This window comes from Prionailurus viverrinus, chromosome B1 (genome assembly GCF_022837055.1).
Source record: "Prionailurus viverrinus isolate Anna chromosome B1, UM_Priviv_1.0, whole genome shotgun sequence".
Lineage (NCBI taxonomy): Eukaryota > Metazoa > Chordata > Mammalia > Carnivora > Felidae > Prionailurus > Prionailurus viverrinus.
In genome coordinates, this window is record NC_062564.1 from 69,229,353 (window position 1) to 69,244,091 (window position 14,739).

The 14,739-nt window shown below is 39.9% G+C and overlaps 2 protein-coding genes across 7 annotated transcripts in view; one reads left to right on the plus strand and one right to left on the minus strand.

Annotated features, from left to right (window-relative positions):
- Positions 1–13,934, plus strand: part of CB1H4orf45 (chromosome B1 C4orf45 homolog) — a 99,379-nt gene extending 85,445 nt beyond the window's left edge. The window contains exon 5 of the mRNA XM_047856477.1: positions 13,849–13,934. Coding sequence (XP_047712433.1) covers positions 13,849–13,896 — 48 coding nt within the window. The 3' untranslated portion in view covers positions 13,897–13,934. The remainder of the gene's footprint in view (positions 1–13,848) is intronic.
- Positions 6,210–14,739, minus strand: part of FNIP2 (folliculin interacting protein 2) — a 132,313-nt gene continuing 123,783 nt past the window's right edge. For 5 of the 6 annotated variants that reach the window (XM_047856471.1, XM_047856473.1, XM_047856475.1 and 2 more), the window contains 2 exons: positions 11,944–12,059; positions 6,210–9,993 (listed from right to left, as the gene is read on the minus strand). In XM_047856471.1, the coding sequence (XP_047712427.1) occupies positions 9,915–9,993; positions 11,944–12,059 (195 nt within the window). In that variant the 3' untranslated portion in view covers positions 6,210–9,914. The remainder of the gene's footprint in view (positions 9,994–11,943; positions 12,060–14,739) is intronic. The other variant, XM_047856474.1, reaches the window with a different exon arrangement.

Genomic DNA, 14,739 nt, shown 5'->3' on the forward strand with positions numbered 1-14,739 from the left:
GTGTGGATGAAGGTTGGGTTAGTTACCTTCCGTCACTGAACTAATTTTGTGTAGGATTAGAGCAATCATGGATTAAACAATCCCAAATGTCTCCTTCTATCATTCACTAAATCCAATGGAGAGTTGAGCATTAAAACAAAAAAACAAAAAAAAAGTGTTAAGACTTTTTATTTTGAAATGATTTCAAATTTACAGAAGAGTTGCAAGAATAGTACAAAGTGAACTCTGATATTCTTTATCGAGAAGAGTCACTTGTTTATTTGCTTTATTGCTTTCTAAATGTGTGTGTGTGTACATTTGTTTTTCCAAATCATGTGAGGTTAAGTTGCAGACATGATTCTTCCTTACCCCTAAACATTTCAGGGTATATTCCTAAGAACAAAGGTGGTCTCTCATATAACCACGGTACAATTCTAAGATTTAGGGAGTTTAACATTGATACAATGTAATTATCTATAGTTCATAATCAAATTTTATTAATTGAGCCAATAATGTCTTTTGTAGTTTCTCCTCATCCAGGATCCAATCTAGAATTACATATTGCATTTAGTCCCCATGTCTCCTTCAATTTAGAACAGTTCCTCAGTCTTGGTCTTTTATAGCACTGACATTTTTGAAGAGTCTAGACCAGTTCTGTAGAATATCTCTTAACTTAGGTTTATCTGACGGTTTCTCATGAATAGATTCTGGTTATGTGTTTTGGGCAGGAACCTCAGCTAAGTGACATCATGTCAGTCTCAGTGCTTCACATCAAAGAGGCACCTGACGAGAGTTTAACTCATTGTTAGTAAGGTTAATTAATCACTTGGACACATCTTTTCCCTTCCAGAGATAAACAAAATACTATATCACCCCAAATAATCTTTCTTTTTATAAACTAGTCTTTCTTCTAAATTTCTAGATATACATTAGAAACTTGTTCCCTATGTCCAGTTTTTGGACCATCTCACAGGATTCTTGTGGATGATACTTCAACAAGTACTCCAGCCTGCCCCCCGTGCCACACCCCCCCCCCCCCGTAATGTAAATCCTCTTCAGTGAAAGTGACTTGAAGCAACTGTTCTTATATATTCAAAAGCCAATAATGAATATAACATGTGTCAAGCCTCTAACATAATGCTTTACACCAGCCACCAATGAGTGGTTACCACTGCTACACTTACCTGGGATGCCAGCACATTTTCCATTTTATGCTGCAAGAATCAAAACCATGTACTGAAAACAGCCTCAATGAAATAAATGTCAATGGTACTGGGGGGCTTTGAGGGAAATCCCTTTTCTCATGAAGATAGATGGTTGAAAATGGGATATTTTATATTCACATTCTTGAGTTTGGATCTTTATTTATAAATCTACATTTGAAGCTTAATTATAATGTTTCTAAAAGTACAATTTATGATATTTAACATTATGTATCATTCTTTATACATTTATCCAAAACAAAATGCTCTTTAAAAATGCTCTTACATATGGGGCAAATTTCTACACTGTTTCTTCTACTGTATTTCCCCCCCCCTTTTTTTTTTTTTTTTTAATTTAAAGTTCAATCTTCTAGTTTATGTTATTTTCCCTTCTTGATTTTTGGTTAACTTTTTTTTTCACATAAGTAATAACCACTTAAGTGTTGTCAATTTTACGTGTATATTACATGCACTTTTAGCACCATCCATTTCTATTTCATTTCTTTGCTTGCAAATGTTCTCATTACCCCCTTTCATTCCAATACATGGACATAATCTCAGTGATTGGTAAATTCTTTCCCTCATCTGTTCACTCACGTTGAATCCAAAGTCAATAATTCTCAAATTTTAATGTGCGTATCAATCACTTAGGGACCGAATAAAGACACAGATTCTGATTCAGCCGGGCTAGGACAGGGCTTGGGGTCTGCATTTCTATGAACTTCTAGGCAATGCAGCTGTTGCTAGTCTGGGACCTTGAGCAGCAAGGTTTGAATTGCAGTTTGAGCTAGGAACTGGAGGGGCTTGGACCACAGGGGAAAGGGAGACAAGAAAGGACAGGCAGGGCAAAGGCAATGTTCGTGTAGTGCCTTTGGGGAAGTGCATGTGGTTCAAGATGGCTGGATAATAAATAGCACGCAGAGGGTATCTCTTGAAGTGGCTGGGGAAGAGGAACCAGCTGCGTTGTTTGAGTGCATGGTGCTAACAAGCTTGGATTTTGCTGGGCTTTCAAACAGAAGTAACAGTATTAAACTTTCATTTTTGGAGGGATTTAGACATCAGCCTGGAAGACTGATTACAACTGTTTGATATGGCAGAAAGAGGAGTTCCGAGGCATTTGGGGAACTCAGTTGAGAAATGAAGAGGGACTGAAAGAAGGCAAAGAGAAAGGAGAAGAGGTGATGCGTCTGAGACACAAAGAAAGTAGCAGATTCAACAGTTCTCCCCATGGGAAGAGAAGGAGGCCAAAGAACACCGCAGAATTCATGAGGGGTGGGGGCAGGGTAGGGGGCAACACGCAGAGAATGAGTAGTTTGCAAAGAAGCCAGTGCCCTATAAAACACTTAATTGCCAACGGAAAAAGAAATTTGGGATAAAGAGGGCGCAGGAAGACACAGAACAAAAATTTAACAAGGGAGAAACCATTTTTGTTTACACTTTGACTATAGTCTGTAGATTGAGAACGTGCAGGTGAGAAAGGGGGATGGATGATAAATGCTGACTGAAGGTACTAAGAAAGCTGAGCAAGATGCATGGCTCTAGGAATTAACACAGCACTGCAGGGGTTAATCCTTACAGGGAGGGGGCGTTTTTTGCTCCCACTGTGAAGGAAGTGCTACCTTCTTCCTTGCCATCTCAGAGGGCTTTTTCTTTTCTTTTTTTGTTTATTTATTTATTTTGAGAGAGACAGAGACAGTGCAAGTGGGGGAGGGGCACAGAGAGAATCCCAAGCAGGCTCCACACTGTCAGCACAGAGCCGGATGCAGGGCTCGAACCCACAGAGAAGCCGTGAGATCACCACCTGAGCCAAAACCAAGAGTCGGACCCTTATTAATCGCCTGAGCCAGCCAGGTGCCCCTCAGAGGCTTATTTCTAACACACTTTCCCTATCCTTGCCGCATATACCCAAAGACTATATAGGACTTGTATCTCAGCTTTTACAGGATAACTGCTGCCTGTACTGTTTACTGTGTTAAAGATCTTTGCTTCAAAGCCTGCTTCTTATAATCTGGCATGACAATATTCTGACCACCCAACTGCTTTTGGGGGTGGGGGGTCATAATATATATCATCCTACTTATATCTGAAATACCTGTATCAGCCAAGGTTCTTCTGAGATATAGAACCACAAAGATGGACAGATAGACAGACTGATTGATTTTAAGGAATTAGGAATTGGCTCACAGGATTGTGGAGGCTGGCAGATCCAAAATGGGCAGGGTAGGCCAGTAAGGCTGGAGACTAGGCAAGAGTGACGTTGCAGCTCAGGTCCAAAGGCAGAGTGGAGGCAGAATTTCCTCTTGATTGGGGACTTCAATCTCTTAAATCCTTCAACTGACTGGATGACGCCCACCCACGTGATGGTGGGTAATCTGCTTTACTGAAAATCTATTCATTTAAAAGTTAATCTCTTTAGAGCGCTAGCCTCAGCCCCTCCCCCCACTCCACCCCCAGCTCTGGCCCAAGGCAGGAGAACTGGGGCTGGGGCGTGGGATGCAGTCTGTGGCAGGGGAGCTTTGGGATGAGAGCAGTCTGCATGCTCGAAGCCCCCTTCTGTGAGAGGAGCTTCAGTACTGGCCACCAGGCAGGGCCCGGCTGGGGCGGGCGGGGAGCGAACTACAGCAGGAGCAGGAGCGGGAACCTCTGTGACTGTGCTTGGGTCTCTGTCCGACCCACCTCCCCTCCTGTCTCGCTTGAGACCCTTCCCCTTTCCCTGGCTTTACCTGGCGGGCGTATATTTCTTTCCTCATTGGTTCTCCCCAAAGCCTGTAGTTAGCTGTGAGGACTGAGACTAGCACAACGTGCCCCAACCTAATGGGCTCTTCAGGTCTGTCCCATCTGTGGGGAAAGAACCCTGCTCGCACAGCAGCTCAGCCAGGTGTGCTGCCCTGTAGTTGTTAGTATCCATCTGGATCCTCAGGATCCTAGAGCAGGTTGAACCTATTATCACCCTCATTTCAAAGCTGTGATCATCGAGGCCAGAGAGGTTGAGAAACTTGTCCAGTGTCACATAGCTAGTAGGCAGCCGAGTCAGGATCTGAACCCAGACAGCCAACCTTCACCCTGTCCACAGACACCACCTGCATCTGGAGCACGGGCCATGCTAACTGAAGGAGTCTACAAGAGGGAAGCTGTAAGAAGACAATGTGGACCTTGGAAGGGAGAAGGGTTGCTGATCAGCCACGCGGGTCTGCAGGTGCGAAGCCTGTAACCGACGGTTTTGCTAGAGGCAGACGACGTCTGCGGCCTCGTCCCCACCCCACCCTGCCTCAGCTCTGGGCTCGGTGACTCACTTGTTAGCGGGACTCTGTTACTTTCCTGATTGGTAGCTCCAAGGCCCTCTGTGGGAATGCCCTGCGGGAAGTCAGCCCTCAAGTAGCAAACACGTAGGGAGAAACAGCAATTTTGTCAGTCACCTCCCTGAACCTTCATCTCCTTGCTGAAAACCAGGTCCTACCTAATACAACCCAAAGTGGGACATGTTTTAAGCAACCTCCCCCTCCCACCCCCTCTGGAGGCATTCCCCTCTGCCTCCCAACCTGGTTTCCAGATTCTCAGGTAGCTGGCACGGCCTGATCCCTGATCCATAGGTTATTATAGGTGCTCAGTCTATAATGCAGAACCGCCCCCCCAACCCGCCCCTTTGGCCACCAGGAAGATCTCACTTGGACTGCTTTTTCCACTTTGACCAGCACCTAGCACCGAAATATTTGTTGAATGGATGAGTGAATTGATAAGGATTAAAGAATATATCAACCAAGCTTAGAAAATAAATCTCAATCTCATCTAAAAAGATACCTTCACAGAAACTTCCACACTGGTGTTTGACCCTAATATCTGGATATCATGGCCTAACCTAAGCTGACACATAAAATTAACTGTCACAGTACCCATCTCATCCAGGTGTGGGGATTTTCTATAACGCACCTGACAGAACAGTCTAGGCACCAGGGAACTGAGAAGCAAGGCGGCATGTATGTATGTATGTGCTTAAGTTCTTTACCAATGGCATGATTTTAAAGTTGCTTGAGGGAGTAGGGAAACACTTTTGAAATTTTCATTTAATCAATAAGGGAGTTTGAGATACCTAATGTTATCTCCCTATGGTCTTTAAGATGACATGATTCAGTATGGTATTATGTATGTTACAAAAATTATACATAAAAGCATTTTCTTTTTCTGAGACTTTATATATATATATATATATATATGAATGACCTCATCTTTTACATAGCAAATATTATATAATGCCCTTTACTTTCCTAAAATAAAATTCATATAGAATATAACCTACTTCCACACATAATTTATAACACACCAATATAATGCCCTAGATGTACTATTTAAAAAGTAACCTATTAAAATATATTTTAATACACATTGAAACACTAGATTAGAACAGGAAATGTAACAGAGCAGGCAGATCTTACATCTATACGCCGTCTGCAGGAATGCTACAATTACAAAGGAAGACGGATGCAGATGTACAAATGACTCAAATTCATGAATACAGTAGCGGTCGGTAAGGTTGTTTTCCAAATTTATGTTAATTCTTGTAAAAATTCTGAATCTTACAAAGTAAAGTCTTCCCTCGATTTATACGACAGTGGCATTCCTGGAAAATTCAGCATATATTAAAATCATGTGAGAAACACATTGTGCTTTTACGTAAAGCAGAATTAAATTCTCAGCCTAGATAATTATAAACAGGTTTTTCACCCACAGGACTGTCCGGCAGAACATTTATAAAAGTCATGCAGGAGGTGGGACAAGCTCTCCTTCCGTGGGGTGTCCTGTACATTACACAACCTTTCTCTTACCATCCTCGGCCCCCATCCACTATGTGCCAGTAACTGTCACCCACCATTATGCTAACCAAAAATGTCCCTACATTTCCCAAACACCCCTGCTGAAAATCACTGACATATATTACCAACTTGTTTCAGCATGAACTAATGGAAATGAGACCTCTAGGTTTTTAAGTTCCGAGATTAAATGTAACAAACCACATGCAGTACCAGGAAAATGTTCAAGATAAATTCAAAAGGTTTATTGCACCAAATGCCACAGAAAAATGGATCAAAATAATACATGAACAAGTTTTAAGAAAAAATTTCTATACATTGACACTGATATCTATTTACCTGATCAAAAATATAAAGACCTATCAATTTGTCTTACTGGAGCTTCAATAATAACAAATCCCAGAATTTTCTCCTTTTTTAAACACCACTTAAATGTAAGCATATTGCAACCTTGCTCCCAAGATATATAGTCACCAAACTTCTGACATTTAAAAATTAACACTCAGATGGGGGCTGCTTGATTTAGGTAAATATTATATTAAAATATCCCCTCCCCCACAGCACAATAAAAAAACAAATGGTTCACATTTACCAAGAGAAGCTAAAGACTTTTTCAATTTAATGGTGAAAGTATGCATGAACAAAATACTTTCAAAAGTACATATTAGTGGGAAAACCCAGACATTTAAAAGAATTTTAGGGCCGCTTTATATTCTTTATTTTTATGTACAACCAACTCTAGTGAAGAACCTAAAAAGCTACAGACTAAATTTTTATAAAATCTCAGGACCTAATTATAAGAGCCTAAACGACAGTTTAGTGTCACTTAGCAAGCAGGGACTTTCCTCCCTCCAAAAAAGTTACTTTTGAAAAATATGGTTAAGTTTAAAAAGTTGCGATGTGTAAACGGCAGTTCCATGGGATGTGAAAAGATTATAGTTACTTTTATTAAAAAACAGCACACTTCAGAAAAATGGATTGAAGCCTGTACAAAAAGCTATTTAACACTGATAAAAATAAAATACTTTGGAATTATGCACAAGTATGGAAGCTACATTTTAAATTTTCATTGTCATGTTTAAACGTACACAATTATCTTTACATTCATATCACTCGTCGATCTATTAAAAATAAAACTGCAACATGCTAGAAAGAGGTCCATCACAGTAACATTTACACACTTCTGCTCTGTCATGCCTCACTAGCTTGCTTAAAAAAGCAAGATGCTACAAAAGTTACACTCAACAGGTAAGACTTAAAAGTTGAAGAAACCCTAAAGGTGGAATCCTGTCAACTGAGGTAGTTTTCTTTTCTTTTTTTTTTTTTTTCTTTTTTTTGTTTTTTAATTTTAATTTTTTCTTGAAGTGGGCATTGGGAGAGGGTGGGATCCCTTTCTTGCCTCTTGGGCTAAGACAGAATGAAGCCACTGGGTGGTGTGAGTGGGTGTATCTCAACACAATTCCATGAGAGTTTTTTCTTTTCCACTTTTGGGAAGAGGCTGAATTTAAGACAAAGAAAACTTGAATGTTATTTAGAGGAGGATTATAAAAGAGCAGCAACATTCTTGGTCTGTTTTTGTAGGCAATAGATGTGAGGATTAGGTTCTGACTGGAATCCTGAGTGTCACTGAGACAACCCCCACATGTGACCCACCTGTAGTTTCCAACAGACATTTTCCAAGAGAGAGTTTTAGAACAGTAGATTAAGAGGCAAATTAAATTTTCTCAGGCTTTGAGACAACTGGGCTAAATTTTTATGTATGGAGTTTAGAATCAGCCATTTAAAGCCCAATTTCCCCCTATGTGGGTCTAATTTTCAACGTGCCACTATGTACACATTTTGAATGAAACTGGTTCTGTATCTAGTTATTTTCTACGAAACCGTGGAAGGTGGTGGATGAGGGAAAGTGCTCAAAACGTGTAAACAAGGAAAAGGGAAACAGAGATGAGGGGAATGCTCTAAACTGGTGCAGATGGAAATGATACAATGTCAGCTATTATAATTTATTCACACATAACGAGAAACAAATGATGAGTGAGCTGAGCCACAGGTGAGGTTCATTCTCTGGGTAACATAACAACAAGCAGTGACATCATGGATGGAGACTTTAGAACACCAAACTCAGATGTTAGACGAAAGGGATGAGAAAAACATAAAAAGGCTGGAAAACTTCAATCTTACGAAAGAAAGATATAAAATAAAAATTAAAGATCTTATTAAGAGCCTTAATGTACCCACCTACATTTCACATCATAAAAAAGAGAGAGAGAAGAAAAGGTAGCAGTTCTGACCTATTCCTAAAGAATTATTACACCCATTTTTCTCCATTGGTACTTGCATAATGAACTTGCATTTGTAAAAGAAGAAACAAATTTATGTCACTTGGTGTTCAGAATCAGGGCTGTATCAAATAAAAAATCTGAAGTCATTCTAAGCCCTAGAAGGAAAGTTACTTCATAATCTTGGGTACAAATGGATGCATGAAAAAGACTGGAATTAATTTATAAAATAGTGTTAAGGAAATGAGAGCCTGGTTATAATCAACTGTATTCAAGATCTGCAAGGTGCTGACAATCTTCTGATTGGCTAGATTAGCACCGGTCTTTTAACAATCAATATTTTTAAACTCTCCTCCTTTACCTTGGATGTTGGGACACACTCTGACATGGTCAGAGTTCATGACCAGTACACTAAGTAAAGTTCCTTTTACATTAACAAAAAATTAAGGTTTTTTTTTTTTTTTAAGTGAACTATGCTAATAAACAATCCTTCATTTTGGCAGATTTTATAATGGGTAAGTTAGTTTCTGGAGAGGTGTTTTGAAAAGGGCTTAGGCATTAGAAGGCACAGAGATGATAATGTAAAAATTTAGATCATTTATGGATTGTTTATAAATGTACAAACTAATTACTTTCATTAGTCATCCTGAACTGTTGCAGGTTTCATTTCCCACCAGGCCAGCTGTGCCTTTTAAAGTAGAAATAGTCATTTGTATTAACTATTTAGGAAGAAAGTGGCTTCGGCTGGAAGAATTTAGCAACAGAAACACTCTTGAGCTCTTAGAAATAACTTTGGTAAATGGCCTCTCTTAAAAAGGCCGCTGAAAGCTCTAAAGTATGAGGATAAAAGATATGGTATCAGACTGTGCACTCTGCAGCTATGAACTACATCTTGATGAGATTAAGATGCTACATTGATTCCTGGGTTTATTGCACCAACAGTCCATCTCTAACCTACCTGTGGCTGCATCTGCAACAAGGTAAACTCCAAGAAGATGTGAAAACAGTGGGTCCCTAAAGCACTCTCTTCCCAACGGTCGATCCTCTTTCCTGTTTGGCGTCAGGCGGTAACTCCTACGGCCACCAGACGGGAAGACGGCACAATGCGGCTTGCTTTCTTTCACCTTTTGTGAAAAGCAAACCCTGCCCTGGAATCCAGACACCTTGTTCTGACTGTCTTAGGATAGCAAGTTACACTTTCTCCCGTTTGGAGTGCTCACACCTAAACTCTGAAACATTCTCCTACTGGAATGGTACGTACACTGGTTACCCCTGCTCCAAAGTCGCTTGTCGTTATTCTGCCCAAACACACGGGCGCTCTGGACCGACAGCTTAGTGTTTAGTGTAGTGTTTACGTCTTCTCCTACCAAAAAAGTCACTCTCTCTGTTGATTCATGGGTAACAAAAGGCCAAAAGTATTCGTGAAAAACACAAATGCCATTATGTCAAGTAAACCTAAGTCGTCCAACGAGGCATCCACTTGAAGCAACGGAACGAAACAAAACAAAACAAAACAAAAGCAGTGGAATGACGGTTTCTGTTTGCTCTTCTCATGCTTTTGACGTCACAGAGAGCTTTCTCCTTTCGCCTTCGGTTGAGACTCTGATTTTTTTTTTTTCTTCCAAGGAAGAACTGTCCTGAGCTTTAGCTTATAAGAGTATCTGAGCGACGTAAGGAGAATGAGTACTGGCAATAGCAGTCAACAGAGGCAGGTCGTTTGATTCAATCCTGAATATTGAAAAAAAGAAAAGAATATTAAAGTAGCATGATTTTACAGTAAAGTATTATTGGTAGGTACCGAGTTTGCCAGATCATTGCTTAAAACTAACGATAAAGTAAGAGATGGAAAGACAATAAACTTGTTCTTTTATTGTGATCTCCCAGTGAATGCCGCCCAAGGAGGCAGAGGAAGATGCTGGTGTGCTATGCCTAAGTGTGGACACAAGGCTGTTCTTCCCAAGGCAGAGGTCACTCAATCTTAAGCCCATAACTTTTCTATATTCCCCGACAATTAATGTTTTCTCCAGTGGCTCATCATTCTTCTAGGCAACACTGCTGAGCGCATACTGAGATTCTGCACCTGGGCTCAAATCAGTCTTAGGATAATGATGAAGGTGGGAGCTTTTTCAAAACACTTGAGGATTTGTTCAACAGGTTACATGATTTAGATCCTCACTAGGCATCTGAGCCACAGCATTCTGACAGCAAAGCGACACTAACAGATACTGAATCAAGAGACATCACAGCATCAAATGGACGTGGCTTCGGCTGCCTCTCTTACAGCAGAAGCGGCTACAGCGTGGTCACTGGCTAAATGCTGCCAAATGTCCTGAAAAAAATTAGGACTGGTTCAGTCCGTGGAATATGTCCTATTTTTTCCCCTTGAATTCCAAAAATGAAAAATTAAAAATAAAATTTAAAAAGGTAGCTGCCATTACTTCATGGAATGTTCTATGCTTTCTCCAGTAACGCTCCCTACAGATCTCCTTTCAGGCTACAATAAGAAGTTCCTCAGTACCTTTTGTGCTGCTGGCTCTGACTAGGAGGGGAAGGGGCTAGAGAGGCTGCATGTGACCCCCACTAATCACGTACTAAGAGGACCTAGCGATGAGAGGGGTAAATAAATCCTTCTGGTCTTTCTAATAGTGTCCATGGACACCTGCCAGCCAGGGAAAGATCCTAGAAATACAAGTCACACATCTGGCAGTGGGGAGCCTAGTGAGCAGGACCAAAGTGTGAAGCCGGTAAAGAGAGCTAAACAAAAACTAGGAACAATAACAACAACAACAACAAAGAGATATGTTGCAAGTTAACTGCAAAAGCAAACGCCTAAAAAGGGAAAAATATTTTTTGAATAAAGTATGGAAAAAAAAATATATGACAGGAAATGCCAGAGTCACAGTACTGTAAGTCACATCCTGGGTGTGAAAGATGAAAAAGTCTGACAAGAATGCAAAGACCCGAGCCTTGAAATAATACTTTGATTAGCAGGCTTGATGGAGAATTTCAAGGCTGACATCATATATGCAATTTTTTCTTGCTCAAACTTAGGGGAATCCTCATCATAGTTAAGGGGGTCAATTCCCCATAAACACAGTGTCTTCTTGTTAGTTCTTTATTGAAAAATTAAGCAGAGACTAACAAAGGTCATAATTTCTTCTCTGAGAGAAGTTCTGGCAAAGACCCTGTGGAGGACAATGTACATTATCAGTAACATCAATATGCCTCCTTTTCCAAAGGGCCTGTAATGGAGGAGGGGCAAGTGCTGTCACCCTGCAAACATGCAGGTGGCCCCTGAAGGTCCAGGATCATGGCCTTTCTTCCCTCCTCCAGGGAGCAAAAGGCAGGTCTGAGAGGCTACGCCTTTGACATCTTACTGAAATGACTAGAAATGGGCAGATCGAGTAGGGTTAAATTTTTCACTTTCAAGCATAAAATAATCCAGGGAGAAGACTAACATAAAGTACCACTAGCTTAAAGTTCTGCGCTCGTTTCCAGGTCCGAAACTCCAGTGTCAGAGCTACGAAGATGGGAAGCAGCAGGGGCACACGTCTGATGACGTTTCAGTGGGGTGCCAGGGCCCGCAGGTTGTGGGCGACACAGGCTACGTGGTTGGTGGGAGCAGCGTTAGGGTCAGCCCCATCACAGGGAGAAACGGCGGCACGTCACACAACTCACCCCAGGACGACACCTAATTCTTTCACGTGGACTCGTGTGTGACCACGCAGATACTCAGACAGCATCTTACTTTTCAGGTACATCTCCTGTAGTCTGTCTTCAAGATGCATGATGCACTGGGGAGCCAACAACATTCAGGATGAGGGGCAGCATTCAAACCTCTGCCAATATTCTAAGAGCTGGAATTCTCTTAATTCCTTTCTAAGTACACACCTATAACCTCATTCCTTTCAAATACACATAAATATTACAGACCGCATCAAACCCTACCACTGGTAGGTATAAGGAAAGGTTTATATAAAACAACAGTTTACTTTTTCTAATGACTCTTAAGATTTTCATACATATCTGCTAGTCTTTTTTAAAAAGCATTTTTAACATAGAAGAAATCATTCCATTAAGTGCATTTATTTCCTACTTTTAAAAAACTTTATAATAAACCTTTCCCTATGTTATTAACAAATCTTTATCAAAGTAATTTTTATGGCAAAATAATTTCTGAGAATGTAAATTATCATTATTTGCTTATCCACATGGCAATCTGAGTTTTTGTTGCTATAATTTTTTAAAGAATATCTTTGTTGTCGTTTTCCTGTATCTCAGATTATTTTGGCGAAATATATCCCCAAAAGTAGAGTGAATGGAACAAGGTTACTTTAAATTTTTTGTTTTTGTTTTTGCTCTCAAGAGTGCATTTTAACTAGGTCTTTAATAACAATAAAGAAAAGGCAATTATTCTCAGGACATCTCTACCCTTGGAATTGTGTCCAACTTCATTTTTTAGAGAATAGCAACCATCTGTGTCTTTCACCAGAGGCAAATGCTTTTGCGTTTGGCAGGCAGAGCCATCCAAGCATCTTCAGTAAGACACCTGACGGCTTTGGCAAGGGTAATTCCATCATACATAATTTTCTTCTAGACCATTACGCCTGTTATTTTCAAGGTAAAAAGATTAACAGATGCATTTGAAAATGTTGATCTTGACCATCTGGGCTGATCAGTGACATAGAAAAAGTATTCGAGATGCAATCTTACAGTTTTTCATTGGCTTAAAATCTTTTAAATGTATTGCGCTGAGGAAAAACAACTGGTAAGTGTCTAATAAGAGTAATAATTAAAGCAAGGAAGGTTTCACCAATCCTCATGGAAATGCTCCTCCAAATAAGCAGAGTTAAGCGGTAAAAGGAGCTCCCGTTAAGTTTCAATTTCTTATAAACACAAAGTTTTTAATAAGAGTGTTATAAAATATTAAAAAGAACATTCACATTATGTTGAATCCTTTGTTTTAAATGGTTAATTTATGGTGTTTTCATAGTCCCCATGAAAGCTGTATGTTGTAATGTGGAAATAAAGAGAACACTGGTCTATATGGAATGTACACTAAACTCAAAATCAAATCATTTAGAATTTTTTTTATAAAAGGTCTGATTATCATATAGAACCACTTTGGGCTCTGCCCTCCCCTTCTTCTGGGATTTTATTCCTGAGATGGGTTTGTTTAATTTTTAACTTCTGAAATTTTAAATAGCTACTTTCATTTTTTTATACTGAAGGCTCTAATAGCCATTTACTCATGTGTTTCAGTCAAGTGATTTTTAGGGAGAATTTTAACCTGCAAATGAAATTTTCTTTCAGCTTGGTTTTGTCAGGTTAAATAAGTCATTCCATTCATACTACTGAGTGCCTAAACATGCTTCTGTCAAAAACAAAAACAAACCAAAAAAACGTACTTTAGCCCAAATGAAGTAAAAAGAATTAATTATAGTGATTTATTGCTTGGATAACTAAGATGTCAAATGTAATAAGAGCTATATATTACAGAAAAAAATATGAAACATGGTAAATACTTAAAATAGTAAAAAAAAAAAAAAGTATAAAATCGAATATATCTTTCTTTCCTTATAGAAAAGCAAAGTTCGGCCACTAAATCAGCATGATGCAGCTTGCTATTAGAAAGAAAAACTGCCTGCAAATATAGAACAAAAGTAAGGCCGTCATAACCCGTAAGTGCTTCTCACATCACCCCCTGGGACAGAGGTCCTGCGAGAGTATGCTTCAGTATAAAGCCCAAATAAAGATTTTGGTGAAAAGGTGTTGTCAGTCATTAATATTATTCATGAAACTGATTATTATCAGTAGTCACACTAATAGTACCTGTTTCCTGAGAACTTATCACATGTAACACTATTCCAAGTGCTTTACCTGAATCCTCTAATTTCACTTTCATAACCATATGAGATAAGTTCTCTTACTTCCTCAGCTTTACAGATGGAGAAATGCAGACCTTGAGAAGTCACACATTTAGGAAGTAGCGGAGCTTGGATATGACCCTACACTACTGGATCCCAAAGGCCATGCACTGGCCACTGCTGTACCCTGACTGGTAAAGCATCTCACATGGGCATGGTGCTTTGGAAGTTTAAAAAGCAGTATCTCAGACCGAATTTTCAGAGCATTCTCACAACATGCTTGTTGAATGGATTCTACCTTTGTTTTACAAGTGAGACGGCTGAGGTTCAGAGATGCTCAGGACTGTCCACTGTCACACAACTCAACAATGGCAAAGCCTAGGCTTCACCTGGCTGCACTGCAGGGTCTCCCTGTCATGCCACACTGCCACAACAACCACACAGTACTTCAAATCACCTTCTTGAAGGCCATGAAAGTCTTGACTCTCTGAGGACTGTGGTGCAACGGTAGGTCACAAGATCTCAGAGAAATTGCCACTCCATTCATGGTTAGTGTGGGTAATTCATATTCAGCTTCTCACTTTGTGATTAAATAGCTCTGTACCTC